Source organism: Mesoplodon mirus (assembly GCF_964341445.2).
Source record: "Mesoplodon mirus genome assembly, chromosome: 5".
Taxonomy (NCBI): domain Eukaryota; kingdom Metazoa; phylum Chordata; class Mammalia; order Artiodactyla; family Ziphiidae; genus Mesoplodon; species Mesoplodon mirus.
In genome coordinates this window covers 42,458,279-42,484,219 of record NC_138980.1, presented here as the reverse complement: position 1 = coordinate 42,484,219, position 25,941 = coordinate 42,458,279, and the positions used below count along the sequence as shown (strand labels likewise).

The 25,941-nt window shown below is 39.9% G+C and overlaps 1 protein-coding gene across 3 annotated transcripts in view; it reads left to right on the top strand.

The window, feature by feature from the left end:
• LOC309804188 (uncharacterized protein) overlaps window positions 1-23,997 on the top strand; it is a 47,028-nt gene extending 23,031 nt beyond the window's left edge. For all 3 annotated transcript variants that reach the window (XM_082621387.1, XM_082621386.1, XM_082621388.1), the window contains 3 exons: window positions 19,833-19,959; window positions 20,155-20,215; window positions 20,617-23,997. In XM_082621387.1, coding sequence (XP_082477513.1) covers window positions 19,833-19,959; window positions 20,155-20,215; window positions 20,617-22,270 — 1,842 coding nt within the window. In that variant the 3' untranslated portion in view covers window positions 22,271-23,997. The remainder of the gene's footprint in view (window positions 1-19,832; window positions 19,960-20,154; window positions 20,216-20,616) is intronic.
• Window positions 23,998-25,941: the final 1,944 nt, after the last annotated feature.

The following is a 25,941-nucleotide window of genomic DNA, read 5'->3' as shown; positions in this document are numbered from 1 at the left end:
CTGGGGAGCCTCCCCCTGTAAGTGTCCTACCTGCTTGCACCCACTGTGGAAGGAGTCTTTATAGTAAGAGAAGATACAGATCCCTGGAAAGTGGGGATGCACCTGTGATGGTGGGTGGGGGATGGGGAGTGATGCCCTTTCTGAAGCTATAACTGTGATTTTCTTGGTGCCTGTTTTGAGACACAGGTTTGAGTTGCATTTGCAGTGTAGGTGCACTCAGTAATATGAGTACATTGAGAAAGTCTGTGAAGGTCATGTGTTCTGTCTCCTGGACAAGAGTTTATGAGTTTCGGAGTACATTTCAGTTAGAACTTTAAATTGAATCTGGCCAAGAGTTTTCTCACTTGTAAGAATTGAAGCCTGAGAAGGGAGCATTTGCATTATGTTGGAGCCTCCAGAGTTTATTTCTATGGCTGCTCAGGTGTCCTTACCGTCCATCACCAGGGACTGACACACTCTAAGGGTTGTATCCCCACAGGGCGAGTCTGGACCTCAAGCTTGGAAATCTGGGTTTCCTTCTGAACTGTAGGGAAACAGGCTGCTTATCTCACTGATTGAAATATTTGCATTTCTTTCCTCGTATATGTTTATATATTGAATATTGCAGCTCTTAACTCTAGTTTCCCTTAATGGTTTGTGGTATAATTTACTGTGTGAGTGTATAATATTTATAGGTCTCAGGCTTTAAATGTATGTTGATTGAGAGACATAGTGGGAGTAAGGCCAGGAATTCTGGAACCAAACAGAGTATTTGTTCCTTTTAGGCAAGAGATCCTCAAGATATGAGATGGGTGTATTTGAGTTCTCAGATGGTTTTTACATTTGTAAGTCAGTTTTTGTATGTGCATGTCCTTAGAGAGCTTTGAAATTTTAAGTGCTCTAATATTACTGAAGCAAATGAATTCCTTTAATTGATATGAGGAAAACTATTCAAAACTTACCTAAGTCATCGAAAATCCTAGTATATTTAATGGATTAGACCCAAATTCCTAGTGCATTACACATTACTTATTTATGAAATAACCCCCAGAATGAGATATACAGAGAAACTATGATGCCTCTCTTGTAACTTTAGTTAGAAGGAGATATGAAACTTCATTTTTTATGCTTTTTATAAGTGTTAAATGTTTAAAGGAGTAAATCTTAGCATGGTTTCCTCCATAGAAAAGTAAAAAATAAGTTTAAAATTTAAAAATTAAAAGCAAGTTAATTAAAAGTAAAAGCTGTTAAATAGAAAAATATGGTTTATGCAGATTACTCAGTTAATCTTAAATAATCATGCGAAGGTTAGGAAAAGGCTGTTAAGATAAGAAGGTCTAAAGTAGACTTACTCCAGAACACCCTGGCCCCTCAAGTGCTCTTGGTTCAGCCACCCCCAAATAACCAGTATTGATTATTTCTTGAGCATCTTGATTTGGTGTTTTCTTTATCAAAAAGGAAGCAATTGCAAATGCATATTTTTCTTTCTTTCTTTCTTTTTTTGGCCACACCACATGGCTTGTGAGATCTTAGCTCCCAGACAGGGATTGAACCTGTGCCCCCTGCAGTGGGAGTGCGAAGTCTTAACCTCTGGACTGCCAGGGAAGTCCCCAGACTCCGCATTTTTTGATATTTGCTCACAGTTAAAACCTCACCAATCTGTTAAAATAACAAGAATTCAACTAAATAAGTGTTAAAGGTCTTATTGGCTTTATTAAGTGATTGGTGGTGAATTGGACAGCATCGCATCTAGCAAGTAGAGAGGTGTCCAAGATGGAAGGCTTAGATGGGCAGAAGGGGGAAGAGGTAAGGAAAGAATGGATTATCTCATCTTTCTTTGAGGGATAGAAAAAAACCTGTGCAGGGACTTCCCTGGTGGTCCAGTGGTTAAGACTCAGTGCTCCCAATGCAGTGGCCCTGGGCTCGATCCCTGGTCGGGGAACTAGATCCCACATGCCACAACTAAGAGTTCATATGCCACAACGAAGATCCAGCGTGCCGCAACGAAGATCTGGCGTGCTGCAACTAAGACCCAGCACAGCCAAGTAAAAATTTTTTTTTAAAGGAAAAACCAATGTGGTAGATTACCTTGCTGGTGTTGACCAGAAAATTCCAGATTGGTTAAGTTGACATTCCTAGGGGAGGTCGTATTTGCAGTTAGGTTAGGTATTAAGTGTTGGTTTGGTGACATGGACCTAGCACAAATGACTCCATTTGGGGCCTACTGTTTCTTTTTAACACCTCCCTCTTCCCCTTGTGCCCTGACCTGGACAAGCTGATGAGAAGTCTGGGTGGCCTCCCTTCTAGAGGCGGCAGGGGGTTCCAGCCACACAAGCTCCTGCCCTTGGGCAAGAATTTTTGCCTCGGTCCCACCCTCCACCCACAGTGAACACCCGGGCCAGGCTCCTTTTCTTGGTTTGTGAAGCCATTTCAGAGCTGCTTGAAAGGCCAGGCCTGCTCTCCCCCAAGACCTCTCTTCTGTGAGTCGTAACCCTTTTCTTACCCTCTCGGGTGGGTGTGTACTACACCGGTGACAGCCTCAGCCACACCTCTGCAGGTGACCATAGCAGCTGGCACTGTGAGCAGCATGGCCACACATGATCAGCACCTGTCTGTCTTCTCCTGCTCTGACTCGCTCACCTGCTCTGCTGTCTGATGGCGGCTGGCGCTGTGGGCTGCTGGGTGCTGGGGAGCTCAAGCTGTGAGCTGTGCTGCCCTGTGTTGCATTGTTGACCATACCAGGACTCAGTTCTGTGTTCAGCCGACCAGAATTGTCAGTTTTAAGGACTCCTAGGCATTTGGGAGCAGCAGTATGGGATTGGAGCTCTCCTTAAATTAGTCTTGGGTCAGTGTGTTTGCTGGGATTTATCTGCATGTTAGAGTGAAGCTGTGCTAGTGCCTGGGTTGGACCCATCATGTAAGGCACAGGTGGGAAAGAGAGACGATAGCCTGTGCAAGAGCTGGGCTAGTTGGGTGGTAGTTTCTGACAGAGCAGTTACTGGAGAGAAAAGAGAGGGTTGGGGCTTATTTGGTGAAATCACAGCCTCAAGGTTACCATAATCCAGTGTGAGGTGTCATTCATTTTTTCCAGGGTTGAGAAGAGACCAAATAAGGCTATTAAAAGGAGAAGCACAGGGGGTTAATCACTTCCTCACTAAAGAGACTTGTACAATGTTTTTCAATCTTTCAAAACCCTGTTAAATTTACACTGGGCCATATTTAACTAGGAGGTAAGGTCAGTGGGGTCTCATTTATCAATATAATTTGAAAGTGGCAAAGACTAACTTAAAATTTCATTTATAATTCACTGGATCAGACCTTCCTTGCTGGGTGTGGCTATTTTAGGACAGTGGGTGATAAGACCACGGGGAATTTAGGTAAGACCACACTTCTCAAAGTTAAGGCGGGGCTTCCCTGGTGGCGCAGTGGTTGGGAATCAGCCTGCCAATGCAGGGGACGCGGGTTCGTGCCCCGGTCCGGGAAGATCCCATATGCCGCGGAGCGGCTGGGCCCGTGAGCCATGGCCGCTGAGCCTGCGCGTCCAAAAAGTTAAGGCGAAATACACCTATTAGTCTTCTATATGATATCTAGTAACTCCCCTGAATTTATCAGGGGCACCTTGCTTAAATTTAGTGGGATCCCAGGTATAACTGTAATTTGAGCCCTAGTATTTATTATTTGCATGAAAGTTTGAGAATTAGTGCAGCACGGCAGATGGCAAAATTACTTCATAAACTATGTTGTTGAGGCACCAAAGCCAAGTAGTGCCCTTTCATCTTTTTCGTTGTGTAAATTCTTTCTGTATATTTTGGATTTCCAATTGGGTCAAATTGTGGACCTTTGTTTCATTATTTTTTTCCTTTGTCCTCTCCCTCTTGTCCCCCCCTTTTGCTTTTTTGTCACTGGATATACTGAATATTTCGGGAGAGGGGGGTATCCTCTGGTATTTATAAACTCTACTTCTGGAGAGCCTCACACATCAGTGCTATCAGGGTCAGAGGCCTCCTCTATGATATCTGGCTGCTTTATAAAGTATAAGGAACTAGGGCTTAAATCAGGTTTGAAGGAATCCCTTGGTTGTGCCACATGGGTGCCATGGTGTTGTCCTCTGTAACCCTGAACGTCAGGATCTCTGTTGCAATAAAGGCAGCAGCAGAACTCAAGGGTCCTGGGGAACTCTCTGGAATTACGAGTGGGGCCTCAGCCACCATCTAATGCCTTTCCCCCTTCCCAGCCCCCAACATTATGGAAATTACTGGCTCCACCCACTCAGCAACGTAAATATCCTGCTCCCACAGATTTGGCTAAGTCTGTTTTGTTCAGTGTGTATTTCAGCAGCTTCTCAGCTGCAGTTGGCCTTCACCTCGAAGGGGCATGGTACACCTTTACCTGGTTACCCTCAGGGAACCTCAGCACCACTGTGAACACACACAGTCTCTGCAGGCAGGATCTGAACTGTAGCCACCTTGATCCAGAAGCACAGGTGTGACATTACACCAATGACATCCTCTTTCTGAGAACATCAGAACAATACTGACAAAAAGAGCTCCTAAACAATAGACAGGCCATTGCTGGTATTTGATGTGAGGCTCCTAGCAGCTTGCTTAAATTCCTAACAATTAATTGGTAACCTGGGGTCCAGTCTCCCTGACACAGTGAAGAAATAACTGTTGTCCCTCTCAGCACCCACAACCTTGTCTAGATTCTTCTGGTGTTCTGGAGGCATCTTATTCCTTGTTTACGAATTTTACTTGAGCCCATTTATACTATTACTTGTACATCGACCCACCTTGAATATTCCCCCTACAAAAAAACAAAAAGGCTCTGGACTCAGGTCGAACTGCCAGATGACAGGCACTTCCCTTAGTGCTGTCAGACACTGATTGACAGTAGAGGCTTCAGTGACCTCATCTCCTGCCCCTGGAGTTGCCATCAGTAACTGCCCTAGGCTCCACGCTATATGCCATTCGAGCTGCAGTTATCCCTTCTGGCAGAGCTGTGCTAAAAGCAGATAGCCCTGAGCATGTGACGCTTCACCCAGATCCCCATTATGATTTGGGACCTGTGAACAGCACCCCAAGAGCTCAGCTCAGCTATGGAGACCCCCTTCAGGCAAGATACAGCTAAACCTGGGCCCCCTGCCATAACCTACCTGCAGGAGGGGTGGCCTACCCTCTCTTCAGCCCCTTTCTGAAGAAGGTCACCCCCTTCCCAGACCCCTAGGCTCCCTGTGAGCTCCTTAGGAGTCCCCGAGTGAAAAGCAGTGGGAGTTTTAGACATTAGAGACAGCACCACCACGATCAGACATGATCCAGCTCAGGCAGGTGCTGCTTTTCATCCCTTACTTGGGACATCCTGATGAAGGATGGGACTCAAGGGTGCACAACTGACCAAACATCAGGCTGTCGTCTTAGCCCTGACCAGCAACTGGCTTCATCAGCATGTGTTTACAGACCCCTGGATGGTTGTCTAAGAGTTACCCCTTTGTGGTCAAAGAATTCTGAGAATCTCTTGCCTAACAGGCACCCACGATATAAATCAAGGTAGGGATTTCCCTGGTGGTCCAGTGGTTAAGACTCTGCTTCCACTGCAGAGGGCACCGGTTCAGTCCCTGGTCGGCAAACTAAGATCCCACATGCCGAGCAGCCATACACACAAAAATGAAGGTAACACGCGTCTGTCCATGTCAGAGTTCCAGGCGCGGCTAATAGTAACCAAGGCACTCATTTCACCTCTTAGAACATCCAGTGCTGCGCTGTGGAACACAGCATTCAGTGTAGTTTAACCCTCTCTTGTAAGTCTCAGAGTCTTGGCCTCATAAAAGCACCAAAATGGCTCATTGAAATAACTTCAGATCAGTTGATTGAAAGATGACCTCTTTCAGCCATCAGTCATCTGAGATGAATATTAAGGCATCTGACTTCATCTTTTTTTTTTCCTAATAACACTTTACCTTTCTCTACAGCAGTTTTAGGTTTATAGAAAACTTGATTACAAAGTACAGAGTTCCCACGTAACCCCTCTGCCTTCATATAGTTTGCCCTGTATTTTTTTTTTGGCCATGCCACAGGGCATGTGGGATCTTAGTTCCCCCACCGGGGATCGGACCTGCACCCCCTGCAGTGGAAGCAGGGAGTCCTACCACTGGACCCCCAGGGAGGTCCCTGCCCTATTTTTTATATCTAGTATTACTGTGGTACATTTGTTACATTTGATGAACCAATACTGATGCATTAAAGTCTGCAATTTACAATAGCGTTGACTCATGTTAGACAGTCTGTGGGCTTTGGCAACATAAAATGAGTTGTGTCCATCATTTCTGTGTCATGTATTCTACTTTCATGCTCTAAAAGGCCCCTGTGCTCCACCTATTCATTCATTCCTCCCTCCCACCCGAAATCCCTGGCAGCTGAAGGTCTTACTCATAGTTTTTTCCTTTCCAGAACTATGGTTGGAATAATACAGTGTGTAGCCTTGTCATATTGGCTGCTTTCACTTAGCAATATGATTTAAGGTTTCTCCATGTCTTTTTGGTTTGATACCTCATGTCCTTTTAACACTGAAAAATATTTCATTGTATTGATGTTCCAGTGATATTTTTCCATTTACCTGTTGAAGGATATCTTGTTCACCTCTAAGTCTTGGCAATCACGAGTAAAGCTTTTATAAAAATTCATGCACAGTTTTTTTTATAAACATAAGTTTTCAACTAATGTGGCAAAATACAAAGGAGCCTGATTGTTGGATTGTATGGTTAAGAATAGGTTTAGTATTTTAAGAAACTGCCTGTTTTCCAAAGTAGACATACCATTTTCCATTCCCACCAGCATTGAGAATGGAACAGGGTTCCTGTTGCTGTACACTGTCTCTGTCCTTTGGTGTTTGTTCTCAATTTTTTGAATTTTAGTATTCTAATAAGTATCTAGTAATAATCTCATTCTTCTTTTGTTTGCAATCCTAATGACATATGATGTGGAGCATCTTTTCTTATGCTTATTTACCATCCATGTGTCTTATTTGGTGAGGTGCACGTTTTAATATTTTGTCCATTTTTAATAGTGTTGCCTGTCTTCTTATTGTTGAGTTTTGAGTTCTTTGGATATTTCAAATAGCAGTCCTTTATCAGATAAGTGGTTTGCAGAGATTTTCTCCCAGTCTGTGGCTTATTTTCAGTCTCTTAACCCTGTCTTTCATAGAGCAAGTTGTCATTTTAATGAAGTCAATTTACTATTTTTTTTCTTTCATCAATCCTACTTTTGGTGTGTTGAATCAAAAAACTCATCACCAAACCCAAGATCATATAGATTTTCTCCTGTGTTACCTTTTTTCCTTCAATATTTTAAAAACTTGAAGTATAGCTGATTTACAGTGTTGTGTCAGTTTCTGCTATACAGCAAAGTGATTCAGCTGTACACATATATACATTTTTAATACTCTTTTCCATTATGGTTTATCATGGGATATTGAAGATAGTTCTCCGTGCTGTACAGTAGGACCTTGTTGTTCATCCATTCTATGTATAAAAGCTTCCATCTGCTAACCCCAGCCTCCCACTCCATCCCTCCCCCACCCCCTCCCCCTTGGCAGCCGCCAGTCTGTTCTCTATGTCCATGATTCTGTTTCTGTTTCATAGATAGGTTCACTTTCTCCTGTCTTATCTTCTAGGAGTTCTGTAGTTTTGCCTTTTACATAATATCTGTGATCCATTTGGGGTTAATTTTTGCAAAAGGTGTAGGATTTGTGTCTAGACGTTCTTTTTTTCAATGTGGATATCTAGTTTTCCTGGCACTATTTGTTGAAAAGACTGTCGTTTCTTCATTAAATTGCCTTTGATCCTTTGTCAAAGATGAATTGACTAGATTTGTTTGGATCTATAGGAAATCATTGACTTTGTATGTTAGCTATCCTTCAGTCTTACTGTACTCTCTTATTAGTTCAGGGGTTCTCTTTGTTGTTGTTGATTCTTTTTCCCATAATCATGTCATATATGACAAAAGACAGTTTTATTTCTTACTTCCCATTCTGTATACCTTACATGTCCTTTTATTCTGTAAGTTTCCAGTACAGTGTTGACTAGGACTGGTGAGAGAGAGGACATCATTGCCTCCTGATATTACCAGGAAAGCATCTAGCTTCTCACCATTAAGTGTGATGTTAACTGCAGGTTTTTTGTAGATGGTCTTTCTCAAGAAGAAGAAGTTCCTCTCTATTCCTAGTGTGCTATCATAAATGGATTTTGGATTTTTTCAAATGCTTTTAAATTTTCATTTTTTCCTGTTTCATTCCTCATATTAATAATTTGGCTTTTCTTCTTTCTTTCTTTCTTTTTTTTGGCCATGCTGTGTGGTTTGCAGTATCTTAGTTCCCCAACGAGGGATTGAACCCAAACCCTCAGCAGTGAAAGCACAGAGTCTTAACCACTGGACCACCAGGGAATTCCCATGTCTTTTCTCTTTTTTTTCTCAGCTTATATAGACATTTCTGAATTTCATCTCTTCAGAAAACAGATGTGTTTTGTTGATTTTTCTCAATGATTTCTTGTACTTTCATTGATTTCTTCTCAAATTATTACATCTCTTCCTGTGCTTACTTTGGGCTTAATTTCCTCTTCTTTTTCTACTTTTTAAGGCTAAAGGCTTAGATCATTAATTACAGATCTCTTTCTTCAAGTGTATGCCTTCAATGCCATAAATTTCCCTCTACGCCCACCCTATTTTTGCTGCATTCCACAAGTTTCGGTAAATTGTACATTCATTTTTATTTAATCAAGGTAATTTTTAATTGCTATTGAAACTTTTTCTTTGATCCATGGGTTATTTAAAAGTGTGTTGTTTAATCTTGAAGTATTTGAATGTTTTTAAATATCTTTCTATTATTGATTTCCAGGTTAATGCCTTTGTGTTCTGAGAGTATATTTTGTATGATTTCCCTTAAGATTAGTTAATATGTGTTTTATGTCCCAGAATGTGTTTCTTTTGGCCACGCCACACAGCTTGCAGCATCTTAGTTCCCAACCAGGGATCAAACCCGGCCCCACGGCAGTGAAAGCACCCAGTCCTAACCACTGGACCACCAGGGAATTCCCCCAGAATGTGTTCTATCTTTATGAATTTCCTATGTTAACTTGAGAAGGATGTGTATTCTGCTATTGTTTAATGAAGTAATACACAGTTTTCAGTTATGTCCGGTTGTTTGAGGGCACTGTTCAATTCAGCTCTGTGGCTTTCCTGAATATCTTCCTGCTGGTTCTCATAATCATTTATTAGAGGGGTGTTGAAGTCCAACTATAATAGTGGAGTCGTCTGTTTCTCCTTGTAATTCTATCCATTTTTCCCTGGTGTATTTTGCCACTGTGTTGTTGCTGTGCACGTAAGCACTAAGGATTGCTTTGTCTTCTTGGAGACTTGACCCCTTTATCTTCATGCATTGCCCCTCTTTATCTCTGTGCTTTGTCAGAAAGTAATATGGATATTCTGCTTATCTTTTAATGCTAACATGATAACATCTTTTTCCATCCCTTAGTCTTAATCCATCTGTCTTTACTGTGAATGTGGCTTTATTAGACAACATATAATTTTTTTAAATCCACTATGACAGTATGTGGCTTCAATTGTTGTATTTTTAGACCATTGACTTTTTTTTAGGTATAGTTGATTTACAGTATTATATCAGTTTCAGGTATACAACCTAATAATTCAAAATATTTATAGATTATACTCCATATAAAGTTATTACAAAATATTGGCTATATTCCTTGTGCTATACAATATACGCTTTTAACTTATTTATTTTATACATAGTAGTTTGTACCCCTTAATCTCCCACCCGTGTCTTTCCCCTCCCCACTTCGCTCTCTCCATTTGTAACTGCTAGTTTGTTCTGTGAGTCTGTTTTTGTTTTGTTATATTCATTTGTTTCTTTTAGATTCCCCATATAAGTGAAATCATAGAGTATTTGTCTTTCTCTGTTGACTTATTTCACTGAGCATAATACCCTTCATCTATCCATGTTGTTGCAAATGGCAAAATTACATTCTTTTTTCTGGCTGAGAAGTATTCCATTGTATGTATGCACCACATCTTCTTTATCCATTCATCTGTCGATGGACACTTAGGTTCCCTCCATATCTTGGCTATTGTAAATAATGCTGCTGTGAACATTGGGGTGTGTGTATCTGTTTGAAATAGTGTTCATCATCTTCAGATATATACCCAGGAGTGGAATTGCTGGATCATATGGTAGTTCTATTTTCAGTTTTTTGAGAAATCTCAGTACTGTTTTCCATATTAGTTGGCACTAATTTACATTCCTAGCAACAGTGTACAAGGGTTCCCTTTTCTCCACATCCTCACCAACATTTGTTATTTGTGGTCTTTTTGATGGAAGATGTTCAGACAGGTGTGAGGTGATACCTTGTTGTTTTGACTTGCATTTCTCTGATGCAGTGATGTTGAGCATCTTTTCATATGCTGGTTGACCATCTGTATGTCTTCTTTGGAAAAATGTCTACTCAGGTCTTCTATCCATTTTTTTTATCCATTTTTTAATTGGGTTATTTTTTTGATACTGAGGTGTATGAGCTGTTTCTATCTCTTGGATATTAACCCCTCATCAGTCATATCATTTGCAAATATTTTCTCCCATTCAGTGTGCTGTCTTCTCATTTTGTCGATGGTTTATTTACTTATTTTCTAACCACAAAGTTTATTGGTACACATACCTTTCCATACTTCCTCCTGTGTTTATTTTAAATTTTTTCTTTTTATTGATATTTTATTGACATGCAAAGTACTTTAAATGTAGTATTAACCAAGTTTTCTTTTTACAGAATTTTTTAAATTTTTTATTTTATATTGGAGTACTGTATAGTTGATTAACAATGTTGTGTTAGTTTCAGATGTACAGCAAAGTGATTCAGTTATATATATACATGTATCTATTTTTCAAATTCTTTTCCCATTTGGGTTGTTACAGAATATTGAGCAGAGTCCCCTGTGCTATGCAGTAGGTCCTTGTTGGTTATCTATTTTAAATATAGTAGTGTGTATCTGTCAATCCCAAACTCCCAATTTATTCCTCCCTCCCGCCACCTGTCCCCTTTGGTAACCATAAGTTTGTTTTCTAAGTCTGTGAGCCTATTTCTGTTTTGTAAATAAGTTCATTTGTATCATGTCTTTTTAGATTCCCCATATAAGCAATATTATATTTGTCTTTCTCTGTCTGACTTCACTTAGTATGATAATCTCCAGGCCTGTCAGTGGTTTCTTTAGATATGCAAAACCTTTTAAGTTTAATTAGGTCCTATTCGTTTCTTTTTGCTTTTGTTTCCTTTGACCCCACCCCCTTACTCCCTGCTCCCATATTTTTCCCTATGCATCTCTTGCATTTGGCTGTTCCTGAGTTGTATCCTTTATCATAAACCAGTAATAGTAAAGCCAAGTGTCTTCCTGAGTTCTCAGAATTGTTCTAGCAAATTACCAAACCTGAGGGAGTGTCAAGGGAATCTATGACTTTGTAGGCAGCTGGGCAGAAATGTCGGTAGCCCAGGCACCCTGTTTGTGGCCAGCAGCTGAAGTGGGGGCAGTCTTGTGGGAGTGTTTATTAATCTGTGAGGTCCGACACTAACTCCAGTGGCATTCATATTGACTCAAACTGGTAGACACATATTTGATGACCGAGTTGGAGCAGTGGTGTTAAAAAGACACCACATATTTGACGTAAGGAGGGAAACCACTGTCACAAGTGCTTCTGTCCTCTACCCACCCCCCACCTTTGGAGAGCAGGGAGGCTAGAGGAGACTCAAGTGGGTGTTTCCACCACACACGCACGCACGCCCCAGATCAGTTGCACTGTTACAAAATAGATTATTTTGAGGACAGTTCTTGTTAAGAACAGAGTATTCTGGACATGGCTACTTTTTTGTCTCGCTGATTTTGGAGACAGCAGTTTCCCCATGACCTAAATTCTCTGATGGGTCTATTGTTAATTTTTAGTTTGTTGGTTTTCTCCTCTGAGGGTGCTAATGCCCGCTTCTAAGCTCCTTACATGCCAGATCAGGAACCGGAAGTCTCTGACCTCAGTTTTTATTTTTTGTCTGCTGACAGCTTTATACTTTCATCCCTCCTTATTCCTCTTTGTACCCCACATCTGTACAAAGCACTAAGAAAGCCTGAGTATTCCTTCCTTTGATGCTGGCAAGAGAGTAATAAGTCCATGGAAGTTCCTGCTCATGTGCACAAACTGTCACCCTAGCCCACCCCCTAATCTCAGTGAAAAAACCCAAGCCGGGCTCCTTACCTTGCTCTCCGAAGGCATTTCCCACCTGCTTGAGAGGCCCGCCCTGCCCTCCCCAGACACTTCCATTATAGAAGTAAAAAACTTCATACCCTCTTGGCATTGAGCGTGTGCTGTCATCAGCCTATACATCTGAGCCAAATCTCAGATGAGGTCCACAAGAAAAGGGAACATGGTCTGTATACTGCAACACACTTTGCTTAATTATTCTGTTGAGGGACTTCCTGGTGGCCCAGTGGTTAAGAATCCACCTGCCAATGCAGAGGACACGGGTTCGAGCCCTGGTCTGGGAAGATCCCACATGTCGCGGAGCAACTAAGTCCGTGCACCACAACTGTTGAGCCTGCGAGCCACAACTACTGAAGCCCGTGCATCTAGAGCCCGTGCTCTACAACAAGAGAAGCCACCACAGTGAGAAAGAAGCCTGCACGCCACAACAAAGAGTAGCCCCTGCTCGTCACAACTAGAGAAAGCCTGCGCATGGCAACAAAGACCCAACGCAGCCAAAAAATAAATTAATTTCAAAAAATTATTCTATTGAAAAATCCTCCATCTTTTTATACCAGTTCATGTCACCCTTTATTTTTTTTTAATTTAATTATTTATTTATTATTTTTGGCTGCGTCAGGTCTTAGTTGCGGCTTGCGGGATCTTTCATTGTGGCGTGCAGGGATTTTCGTTTAGGTGTGTGGGCTTCTCTATAGTTGTGGCATGTGGGCTCCAGAGCGCGTGGGCTCTGTAGTTGTGGCACGCAGGTTTAGTTGCCCCGCGGCGTGTGGGATCTTACTTTCCTGACCAGGGATCGAACCTGCATACCCTGCATTGGAAGACGGATTCTTTACTACTGGACCACCAGGTAAGTCCCTTCGCCCTTTATTTTTAAAAAGTGAATATGAGGGTGAGATTATGTAACCAGTTCTTTCAAAATAGACACTTGTCTTGCTACCAGTTTTTGCGATTAAAACTCCGGTTGCCACATCACAGGGCAAACATAGTAAAATTATGTTCTTCTCCAAACTTCTTTAATTCCTTATTTATTTTGTCATCACATATATGCAGAAAAGAATGTACAAAATGTTTTTTATATAAATTTTATTTTTTATTTTTGGCTATGTTGGGTCTTTGTTGCTGTGTGCGGGCTTTCTCTGGTTGTGGCGATCGGGGGCTACTCTTCATTGTGGTGCACGGGCTTCTCATTGTGGTGGCTTCTCTTGTGGTGGAGCAAGGGCTCTAGGCGCCCGGGCTTCAGTAGTTGTGGCATGCAGGCTCTAGAGTGCAGGCTCAGTAGCTGTGGCTCACGGGCTTAGTTGTTTCGCGGCATGCAGGATCTTCCCAGACCAGGGCTCGAACGCGCGTCCCCTGCATTGGCAGGCGGATTCTTAACCACTGCGCCACCAGGGAAGCCCATACAAAATGTTTTATTGGAAGATCTAGTAATAATAACAATATAAACATCTTTGTAATCATCAAGATTCATAAGTGGGCCTTTGGGCAGTTTTTAGAGTCTCATGATGTTCTGCTCCCTTACTCATCTCCGCACTGCCCCATAGATGATCTCTGTTGATTTGTTTAGTTATTCATACCTTTACCATCTATTCTTTTCACTACACAATGTTTTAGTTTTGTCTGTTTTGACCTTTCAGTAAATGAGTATTAATGAAATTATAGTCAAAATGTTTTTTGGTTGGTTCTTTGCAGAAGTATGTTTCATACACACCTAGGGTCTGAGGCTACGGGCCAGTCAAGATACTCATCCATTGCAGTGGTTATAGGGTTGGGCTTTTTCCAGTTAAAAAAAATTTTTTTTGGTCGTGCCACACAACTTATGGGATCTTACTTCCCCAACTAGGGATTGAACCTGGGCCCTTGGCAGTGAAATCACAGAGTCCTAACCACTTGACCTCCAGGGAATTCTCTCCAGTTTAATTTTTAATCTCCTTAAAAATACATTTTCTATATTCTTGAGTTAGTCTCCAAGTACATAAATCCTCTGGACATTGGAGAAAAATTGATAAGCTGTAGATGGTGATCGAGTTCAAATTTACAGGAAATGACAGTGGAGTGCATCAGTTGATGCTTCCTCCATTCATGCATAATTTACGTATTTGTCATCTGTGGTCATCAACACTTGGGATTACTAAATTGACTAAATTTTTGTCCTAATCAGTGTGAAATGTAATCTGCTTGACATGTTTCATTACTTCCTATTACCAATCAGATAGGTATTTTTTCATACGTGATCTCTCATCTTCTGTTAAACATGTTTTGGTTATTTTCCCTTTAACTATTGTGTCCATTCATCTTACTTTGCACACTAACCCTTTAACATTGCGTGTATTTTCTTCCACCTGTTGTTTGTCTTATAACTCCCTTAGTTTTAATACGTTTGAATTGGTCAGGCTCTTGCTTTAGGGCTTATTCTTTTTTTGTTTTGTTTTGGGGGGGGTTTAATTAATTTTTGTTTGTTATTAGTCATCCATTTTATACACATCAGTGTATATATGTCAATCCCAGTCTCCCAATTCATCACACCACAAGCCCCATCCCTTACCGCTTCCCCCCCTTGGTGCCCATACGTTTTTTCTCTACTTCTGTGTCTCAATTTCTGCTCAGCAAACCGGTTCATCTGTACCATTTTCTAGGTTCCACATATACGTGTTAATATACGATATTTGTTTTTCTCTTTCTTACTTCACTCTGTATGACAGTCTCTAGATGCATCCATGTCTCTACAAATGACCCAATTTGGTTCCTTTTTATGGCTGAGTAATATTCCATTGTATATATGTACCACATCTTCTTTATCCATTCGTCTGTCGATGGACATTTAGGTTGCTTCCATGACCTGGCTATTGTAAATAGTGCTGCAGTGAACATTGGGGTGCATGTGTCTTTTTGAATTATGGTTTTCTCAGGGTATATGCCCAGTAGTAGGATTGCTGGGTCATATGGTAATTCTATTTTTAGTTCTTAAAGGAAGCTCCATATTGTTCTTCGTAGTGGCTGTGTCAATTTACATTCCCACCAACAGGGCAAGAGGGTTCCCTTTTCTCCACACCATCTCCAGCATTTGTTGTTTGTAGATTTTCTTATGATGCCCATTCTAACTGGTGTGAGGTGATACCTAATTGTAGTTTTGATTTGCATTTCTCTAATAATTAGTGATGTTGAGCTTTTCATGTGCTTCTTGGCCATCTGTATGTCTTCTTTGGAGAAATGTCTATTTAGGTCTTCTGCCCATTTTTGGATTGGGTTGTTAGTTTTTTTAACATTGAGCTGCATGAGCTGTTTATATATTTTGGAGATTAATCCTTTGACCAATGATTCGTTGGCAAATATTTTCTCCCATTCTGAGGGTTGTCTTTTGGTCTTGTTTATGGTTTCCTTTGCTGTGCAAAAGCTTTGAAGTTTCATTAGGTCCCGTTTGTTTATTTTTGTTTTTATTTCCATTACTCTAGGAGGTGGATCAAAAAAGATCTTGCTATGATTTATGTCAAAGAGTGTTCTTCCTATGTTTTCCTCTAAGAATTTTGTAGTGTCCGATCTTACATTTAAGTCTCTAATCCATTTTGAGTTTATTTTTGTGTATGGTGTTAGGGAGTGTTCTAATTTCATTCTCTTACGTGTAGCTGTCCAGTTTTCCCAGCACCACTTATTGAAGAGCCTGTCTTTTCTCCATTGTATATCCTTGTCTCCTTTGTCGTAGATTAGTTGACCATAGGTGCGTGGGTTTATCTCTGGGCTTTCTATCCTATTCCATTGATCTATATTTCTGTTTTTATGCCAGTACCATATTGTCTTGATTACTGTAGCTTTGTAGTATAGTCTGAAGTTAGGGAGCCTGATTCCTCCAGCTCCGTTTTTCTTTCTCAAGGTTGCTTTGGCTATTAGGGGTCTTTTGTGTTTCCATACAAATTGTGAATTTTTTTGTTCTAGTCCTGTGAAAAATGTCATTGGTAATTTGATAGGGATTGCATGGAATCTGTAGATTGCTTTGGGTAGTATAGTCATTTTCACAATGTTGATTCTTCCAATCCAAGAACATGGTATATCTCTCCATCTGTTTGTATCATCTTTAATTTCTTTCATCAGTGTCTTATAGTTTTCTGCATACAGGCCTTTTGTGTCCTTAGGGGGGTTTATTTCTAGGTATTTTATTCTTTTTGTTGCAGTGGTAAATGGGAGCGTTTCCTTAATTTCTTTCAGATTTTTCATCATTAGTGTATAGGAATGCAAGAGATTTCTGTGCATTAATTTTGTATCCTGCAACTTTACCACATTCATTGATTAGCTCTAGTTGTTTTCTGGTGGCATCTTTAGGATTCTCTATGTATAGTATCATGTCATTTGCAAACAGTGACAGTTTTACTTCTTTTTTTCCAATTTGTATTCCTTTTATTTCTTTTTCTTCTCTGATTGCCATGGCTAGGACTTCCAAAACTATGTTGAATAATAGTGAGAGTGGACATCCTTGTCTTGTTCCTGATCTTAGAGGAAATGCTTTCAGTTTTTCACCATTAAGAATGATGTTTATTGGGCTTCCCTGGTGGCGCAGTGGTTGAGAGCCCGCCTGCCAATGCAGGGGACATGGGTTCATGCCCCGGTCCGGGAAGACCCCACATGCCGCGGAGTGGCTAGGCCCGTTAGCCATGGCTGCTGAGCCTACACATCCGGAGCCTGTGCTCTGCAATGGGAGAGACCACAACAGTGAGAGGCCCGCGTACCGCAAAAAAGAAAAAAAAAAAAAGAATTATGTTTGCTGTAGGTTTGTCATATGTGGCCTTTATTATGTTGAAGTAGGTTCTCTCTGTGCCCATTTTCTAGAGAGTTTTTATCATAAAGTGATGTTGAATTTTGTCAGAAGCTTTTTCTGCATCTGTTGAGATGATCATATGGTTTTTATTCTTCAATTTGTTAATATGGTGTATCACATTGATTGATTTGCGTATACTGAAGAATCCTTGCATCTCTGGGATAAATCCCGCTTGATCATGGTGTATGATCCTTTTTAATGTGTTGTTGGATTCTGTTTGCTAGTATTTTGTTGAGGATTTTTGCGTCTATATTCATCAGTGATATTGGTCTGTAATTTTCCTTTTTTATACTATCTTTGTCTGGTTTTGGTATCAGGGTGATGGTGGCCTCATAGAATGAGTTTGGGAGTTTTCCTTCCTCTGCAAGTTTTTGGAAGAGTTTGAGAAGCATGGGTGTTAGCCCTTCTCTAAATGTTTGATAGAATTCACCTGTGAAGCCATCTGGTCCTGGACTTTTGTTTGTTGGAAGATTCTTAATCACAATTTCAATCTCATTACTTGTGATTGGTCTGTTCATATTTTCTGTTTCTTCCTGGTTGGGTCTTGGAAGTTTATACCTTTCTAAGAATTTGTCCATTTCTTCCAGGTTGTCCATTTTATAGGCATAGAGTTGCTTGTAGCAGTCTCTTAGGATGGTTTGTATTTCTGCAGTGCTTGTTTTAACTTCTTTTTCCTTTCTAATTTTATTGAATCCTCCATTTTAAAAATTGAAATGAAAAGTGTTTATAATGTACCATAAACAGTTTAGACACACTGAGCCACTCTTATCAGGTTGGTGGTGTCACTCATAAATCCCAGTTCCCAGATACCAACGAAGGACAAACATGGTGAGCAGGCATTCCTAAGAATCAGCAATCTCAGACCTGCTAGTAACTCTCTTCTGCACACTTCATAGTAGGACATTGTTAGGAGCAAGCGCTACAGATACACCATAGAAAGTGTAATTAGAGTTGATGCAAGCAGCTCAAGCAGGAAGTGGTTACTTCCTCACAAATTTAACAGCATCATGAACATGTGGAAATTATACATTTTTACTATGATCACTTAAAGTCTTACTGTTCTCTAATGGTAGGGTCCAGAGCACATTGGAAAAATTAGAGAAATGCTATACAAATAAAAGAAATATTTCTATTTTAAGACCATCAATTCCTGTGAGAAAAACTTCTCAAGAACTGGGGATTTCTTTTTCTGTTGCTTAACTGAACGGATAAATTCTACCATTGTAATTACTGTGTGGGAACCTTTTCTCTGTCCCCTGCATGTGGACATCAGTAGGTTAGTGATCTTTTACAGAGACCAGCATTTAGGGAAGTTATGTGGTTGAGGGATTCCTATGCCCAGACGTTGCGCTGTCATGTTCCTGTGCACCACATAGAGGCATGGATATGAGAGAAGTGGAAAGGCAGCCTCTCAAGTGGCTGGTTGAGAATCACTGCCTCCTGTAATTGGAGAAGGGAAGTTTTATGTTTTTTAGAGGAAAGCACCACTGGACCCTTTGTGTTTTATAATGATGGGCACATTCACCATCAAACCATAGTGGTCTTCAGTGGACTCTGGTGCAAATTGCAATTCTTATTCAGTTCCCCAAGGTCAGCAAGGTCCAGGGTACACTGTTATGGTTTTCCTGGAAAATGCTCTTCTGGCATTTATCTTCTCAGTATATGCACATATATGTGGTAAAGATGGTGAGAAGCCACTCTGAGGCCCATGAATATAGGGATTTTGTGGAGGTCTAAGTTGTCATGCCTTCTTTCTCATGCCTGAGTACTAATTTCGGAATAGCTTCCTAGCCCCATGAAATAGGACAGAGATAAAAAGGAGTAACTGAGTATCTGTCAAATATTTTTACAGGCAAGTTAAAGTTAATACTTTTCCACAAGATTATTTTTATTCAGCCAGTTGCATCTGACTACTTTTGATAGCCTGGAGTACTTTAGGACAATATTGCCAGCTGGGCCTAGTGATAAGCTGGATTTCCACAGGTCTCCTGTCCTTGTCATGTTTGGTGATGGGAATGGAGGAAAAAGCTTCCAATTCACTGGTTTTTTTTCCATTAAAACCTCATGCAAGGGGCTTCCCTGGTGGTACAGTGGTTAAGAATCCACCTGCCAATGCAGGGGACATGCGTTCAAGCCCCAGTCTGGGAAGATCCCACATGCCGCAGAGCAGCTAAGCCCATGCGCCACAGCTACTGAAGCCCGCACACCTAGAGCCTTGTGCTCTGCAACAGGAGAAACCACCGCAAGGAGAAGCCCACACACCACAACAAAGAGTAGCCCCCACTTGCCACAACTAGAGAAAGCCTGCGTGCAGCAACAAAGACCCGACACAGCCAAAAATTAAATAAAGTTATTTAAAAAAAAAAAAACACCTCATGCAAATGTGACCCTGTGTTTCATGGAGTGCTATGTGATAGATATGGTGGGTATTAAAGGAGATGAATTTTTCTTACGAGGAGTTGATGATCTGGAAATATTTCTTTCATTTTTCTCCAGCGTGCTCTGGATCCTACTGTTAGAGAATTATAAGACTTAAGTGATCATAGTAAAAATGATTTCCATGTGTACATGATGCTGTTAAATTTGTGAGGAAGTGGTTATATAGAGAATAAGGATTTTGATGATCAAGTCACAGAATAAATATTTTAATAACAGCATCATATGTGAACTTCTTGTGAATGGACTACAGATTCCCAGTACTGTCCATCTCACCCATCTTCCTGTACACATATTTGTGATGTTTTAGGACCCAGTGGCCTTTGAGGATGTGGCTGTGAACTTTACCTTGGAGGAGTGGGCTCTGCTGGGGCCTTCACAGAAGAAACTCTACAGAGATGTGATGCGGGAAACCTTGAGGAACCTGGCCTCAATAGGTAAGGATGATGACGATGACATTCCTTCACTTAATAAATTAGAGAACAAGTGTTTCCTGCCCATCAATGTTGTTCTAAGATGTGGAATGGGGAAAGGGAATATTTTGGTAAGTAAATCATAGTTTGAGGTCATCATAGACCTGTGAAATAATAATTTTCCTATAATTTACTGATCTTTTTGGTTCTGCATTTCAGGGGAAAAATGGGAAGACCATAACACTGAAGATCAGTACAAAAACCAGGGAAGAAATCTGACGTGAGTTGCACTCACAGTTGAAAGCAGTGTCCCACAAGAGAATCTTCTTATGTCATGAAATTTAGAAACAAGTAGACACAAAAGGGCCCAGCTTCAAATTTATTTATTCCCAGAAAATTTTTACCAAAAAATGTTTTCTTAAGTGTGTCATGGATGTTCATTGTTTCCCAAATAGTTTACTTTGAAACATATTCAGAGACTGCATATATAAATATCACTATGATAATAGCAATGGTTGAGCTTTCTTGCAGAGCATTCAGTATATTCACTTTCAAACAATTTACACGGTGCAGAAAAACCTAACACTTTCCCGATAAATGATAAAAATATAATACTAATATTTACTATAAAATCATTAACAAAGAAATCATTAACAGTGTGCTTCTAATTTTTTTTAACAGAAGTCATACATTATGGAGATGCTGTGAAAGTGAAGAAGGTAGTCAATGTGGCGAAAACATCAGCCTTATTCCAAATCTTAATCTGAACAAGAAAAATTCTACTGCAGTAAAACCATGGGAGTGCAGTGTGTGTGGAAAAGTCTTGATGAGTCGTTCATCCTTTAATAGGCACGTTAGATCTCACACTGCACCCAACCCATCCAGGTATCAGGAATGTGGAAAGAAGCCTTATAAATGTAAGGTATGTGGGAAAGCCTTCAGTTATCTCCAGCCTTTTCAGAAACATGAAAGTAATCATGGTATAGAGAAATCCTATAAATGTAAGGAATGTGGGAAATCCTTTAGATATCGCCAATCTGTTCGAAAACATGAACGGACTCACACTGGAGAAAAACCCTATCAATGTAAACAATGTGGGAAAGCCTTTCGATATCATCAAACCTTTCAAACACATGAAAGAACTCACACAGGGGAGAAACCCTATGAATGTAAGCAATGTGGTAAAGCCCTCAGTTGTCCAAGTTCCTTTCGAAGTCATGAAAGGACTCATACTGGAGAAAAACCCTATGAATGTAAAAAGTGTAGTAAAGCCTTCAGTTGTCCCAGTTCTCTTCGAAAACATGAGAGAACTCATACGGGAGAGAAACCTTACGACTGTAAGGAATGTGGGAAAGCCTTCATTTCTCTTGGAAGCTTTCAAAGACACATGATAACACATACTGGAGTTGGACCTTATAAATGTAAGGAATGTGGAAAAGCATTCAATTGTCCCAGTTCATATAGAATACATGAAAGATCTCACACTGGAGAAAAACCCTATGAATGTAAACAGTGTGGTAGAGCCTTCAGTTGTTCCAGTTCCTTTCGAACACATGAAAGAACGCACACTGGAGAGAAACCTTATCAATGTAAGGAATGTGGAAAAGCCTTCCATTGGCTCACCACTTTTCAAGTCCATGTGAGAACTCACACTGGCGAAAAACCCTATATATGTAAGCAGTGTGGTAAAGCCCTCAGTTGTCCCACTTCATTTCGAAGACACGAACGGACTCACACTGCAGAGAAACCCTATGAATGTAAGCAATGTGGGAAAACCTTCAGTTCTCCTCTAGGTTTGCAAATACATGAAAGAACTCACACTGGAGAGAAACCCTACAAATGTGAGAAATGTGGGAAAGCATTTGTTTCTCTCACAAGCTTTCGAAGACACATGATGACACACACTGGAGATGGACCTTATAAATGTAAGGAATGTGGGAAAGCATTTAATTGTCCCAGTTCATTTCGAATACATGAAAGAACTCACACAGGAGAGAAACCCTATGAATGTAAAATATGTGGTAAAGCCTTCAGTTGTTCCAGTTATGTTCAAGTACATGAAAGAACTCATACTGGAGAGAAACCCTATGAATGTAAGGAATGTGGGAAAGCCTTCATTTACCGCACAACCTTTCGAGGTCATATGAGAATGCACACTGGTGAGAAACCGTATAAGTGTAAAGACTGTGGGAAAGCCTTTAGTCGACCCAGTTCATACAGAAGCCATGAAAGAATTCACACTGGAGAGAAACTTCTTCAATGTAAGCATTGTGGGAGAGCCTTTAATTGGCCCACATCCTTACATAAACATGTCATGAGAATGCACACTGGATAAATTGTAAGTGATAAATACAAGAGAGATAGAAGAGAGTTTCCTATCTTAACATAATATTGGGCTGGCCAAAAAGTTCATTCGGGTTTTTCCGTAACATCTTACAGAAGAATGAACTTTCTAGCCAACTCAGTACATTCAAAGTCATGTGAAAACTCTACTGGAGAGAAATGCTATAACATATAAATAATATGGGAAAGCCTGATGTAGATTAATTCACATATGCTCCAGAAAATTCATAACATGAAACAAATGTTTTAAAAGTTAAAAATATATCATCTTCATCAGTGGCTTATTCTGAAGCTCTAATTATGGATTCTACTTGTTAATTTTGCAAATGAACACTGAGCTGAAACAATTCTGTAAGTACTCTTTAAGCAATAGTACATAAGCTTAGTAGGTAGTATTTTTCCTTAAGTCAGCTTATAGAATTTTTGTCTTTCCATTTTGAAATCTGTTGGATCCATGGGTGAACTGGAGTATAATTGTAATGTGCCAATATTATATAATGTGCCAAAATATATAATTTTTAAGTTGTCCTGTAAGTAAAGGGGGCATGGAATAATGACACTTCAGTAGTTGTTGGGATTTTCCTATTGGCTTCATGTGGCAGGTACTGGATATTTCTTACCCATTGTAAATATGCCTCTTTTATTAGAAAAACTTTCTTCTTTTGTCAGAAGAGCCTTCTTCCATTTTCCTTGCTAATAGTTGGCATAAATTCGTAAGTATGTGAAGTTTAACACAGAGTATAATCTCATTTGACTTAGTATTTACATCTTTTCTCTTTACTCTTTGTCATTCCATCTGACTGGGATTTGGGTAAGAGACTTTAAGAAAAGAGACCCATGTTGACATCAACTGCATACTTAAACAAAACAACCTTACATTGTTTGCAAGTGCAGTTATTTTAAATTCGTAGCTACAATATCTCTGCACTGAAGCAACATTTTTCCCCCACCAATGCATTAAAAATCCTCTTACATTATTCTGATATCACCAGTTAGGGTCTCTTTTACCCATAATGCAATTAGAATAATTATATCACTGAAGTCAACTATTGGTATTACCATCCCTTCATTCATATTAAGCACCTACTATGTGCCTGTGCTGTAAATACAACAGTGAACATAACTGATGTGGTTACTGCTCTCACATTGCAGTCTGTGAGATTAAATATAAACATCACATTTCTAACTACTTTTTTAAAGTGTTATTAACATTTAAGCTCTGATTCATTTTGTAATAACATTGTACGTTAAGTCTTTATATTTGCAAAAAGAAGAGAGACCTGTTACAGGACACTAAAATGTAGAATTGGAGATGCTCTCCTGGAATGTGTTTTGTTAACATGGGTAATATGTTGTGACCTACATTTTCTAGAACCTGTTCTTTTCATGGTTCCATGTTAGAATTCACCACTAGCCTCCCTTGCATGACACTTGGAAGGCAAAGTGAAGAAGGCCTTAGTTCTTGAGCCACACAGGAGTTTCACATATACCTGGTTCTAGCCCATTTTCCTGATTCTTTGCCCTGCTAGTCCAAAGTAGCCTCATTACCACCAGCTACATGACTTCCATTTTCTCAGACCTGTTGGTTTCCACAGATGCCTCCACAAGTTCCACAGCAAAGATCCCTCACAGTTTGGATTTTCCTGCAAGTCCTCATGTGTCCGCCAGGCAACAAATTTAGACTGCTGTGGTTGAGAACGTCTTCTGAAGCACTGGCTCACCTCTATATTGTATTTGTATAAGGTCTAATTTGTGTAGTAAACACATTGTTCTGTTGATACTGCTAGTGACTGTGTGTTCCTGATTCCACTATAGCAGCTACAGTGGTGCAGTCAGAAGAAACCACGTGGTCCTGTAGTGAGTTCCTCTACTGCACTGTGCAGTGACTTCTGTGGCCCAATCCTTCCATGTGCAAATTAGCACCTTCCTCTTATCGGATAGATTGTGGATATTTCCACTCACTCACAATTCAACATAATTCCTCAGTACATTTTCAGTTATGATTGATTGTATGTGATTGAAAACAATGTTCTTTTTTTGTCAAATGTTTCTATAGATTTTTCTTAGAAATGTTTTATTAACTCTTTCAAAAAAACTTGTATACTAACAAATATTATCTTTTCCATTTCCTAGTAGGACATATTGAAACATCCCATTGCAATTGTGGATTTTTTAGATCAACTTTGGGTTTTTTTCAAGATAATCATTATACATTTTGATTCAGTATTACCATGTATATTCTTCCTCAGGCAAACTTTTTTTCATAGTTACAATTTTTGTCATGAAACTGATTTATCATTTATTCTTAATTAAAAACTTCAATTATGGTTTTGTTAGTGCCTTCTTGCCAAAAACTGTCAGGTTCACACTTGTATTCAAATAGAGGGGCATGGGGGAGGGATAAATTGGGAGACTGGGGTTGACATATACACACTACTGTATATAAAATAGATAACTAATGAGAACCTGCTGTATAGCACAGGGAACTCTACTCAATACTCTGTAATGGCCTATATGGGAAAAGAATCTAAAGAGTAAATGTATGTATAACTCACTCACTTTGCTGTACACCTGAAACACACACAACATTGTACATAACTATACTCCAATAAAATTTTTTTGAAAAATGGATCAGAAAAAGCAATGTAAAAACAACAACAAATAGAGGGGCATAATGAATCATCATAATAAGGATGAACACAAACCATAAATGATAATGGATCACATCAGTAAGAGACTGTCCAAAAGGTCTTCTTACAGGATTTGGACTTAGTGTTAGGTATTACCTCCTTTTCCAATCAATGAGGCTTTATGAACTTAGGTAAATTGTCGAGAACACAAACCTGGCAAGGGACAAAGACAGGGTTACTATTCCAAGCAAGGCTTTCTTGCTCAGAAGCTACTCTTGATGCTAATTTTTCAGCATCCCTCTTTTACTAGGAACTGTAGACTCAAATCATACACAATTTAGCATAAATAGAGCACTACACACTCTGGATATATAGGTGTGAAACAAGTTCTTCAAGTCCTGGCTCTTAATTTTTGTGGGAAGAGGTGATTAATAAGTAGCACAATCTGGGTTTATAAGATGGAAATAAGAGCTGTGAAGAAAGTAATGCTATGAGGTAATAGGGAGACTGGAATTGTGTGTCTGTGGCGGGTCAGGGCCTCATGAGTGAGGATGTCACCACTGATCATTTTTTATTTACACCATCTTGCATCTTAAACACTATTTGAGGAACTGCTTGGGTGCAGATATAAAATGTGGGGAGCAATACAGACATCCCTGCATTCCTGGGATTAACCATAATGGTTTCCCATAAAGATGTAGACATGGTTCATCTTCATCTTTGCCATAGTTGAAAGTTTTATTGCATGTAATAGTAATCATGAGTTTGGACATGGATTATCCAAGACTTGAGACTCCCCATTCCCATTACTTAGGGCCATGAGTATTTTTGGTGTTTATGTTTGTATTTAACATCATTTGAAAATATTTAAATTGCCTTTTAGGGACTTCCCTGGCAGTCCAGTGGTTAAGACTCTGAGCTTCCAATGCAGGGGATGCAGGTTCGATCCCTGGTCAGGGAACTAAGATCCCACATGACATGGGGCACGGCCAAAAAATTTTAAAAATAAATTGCCTTTTATATTTCCATTATA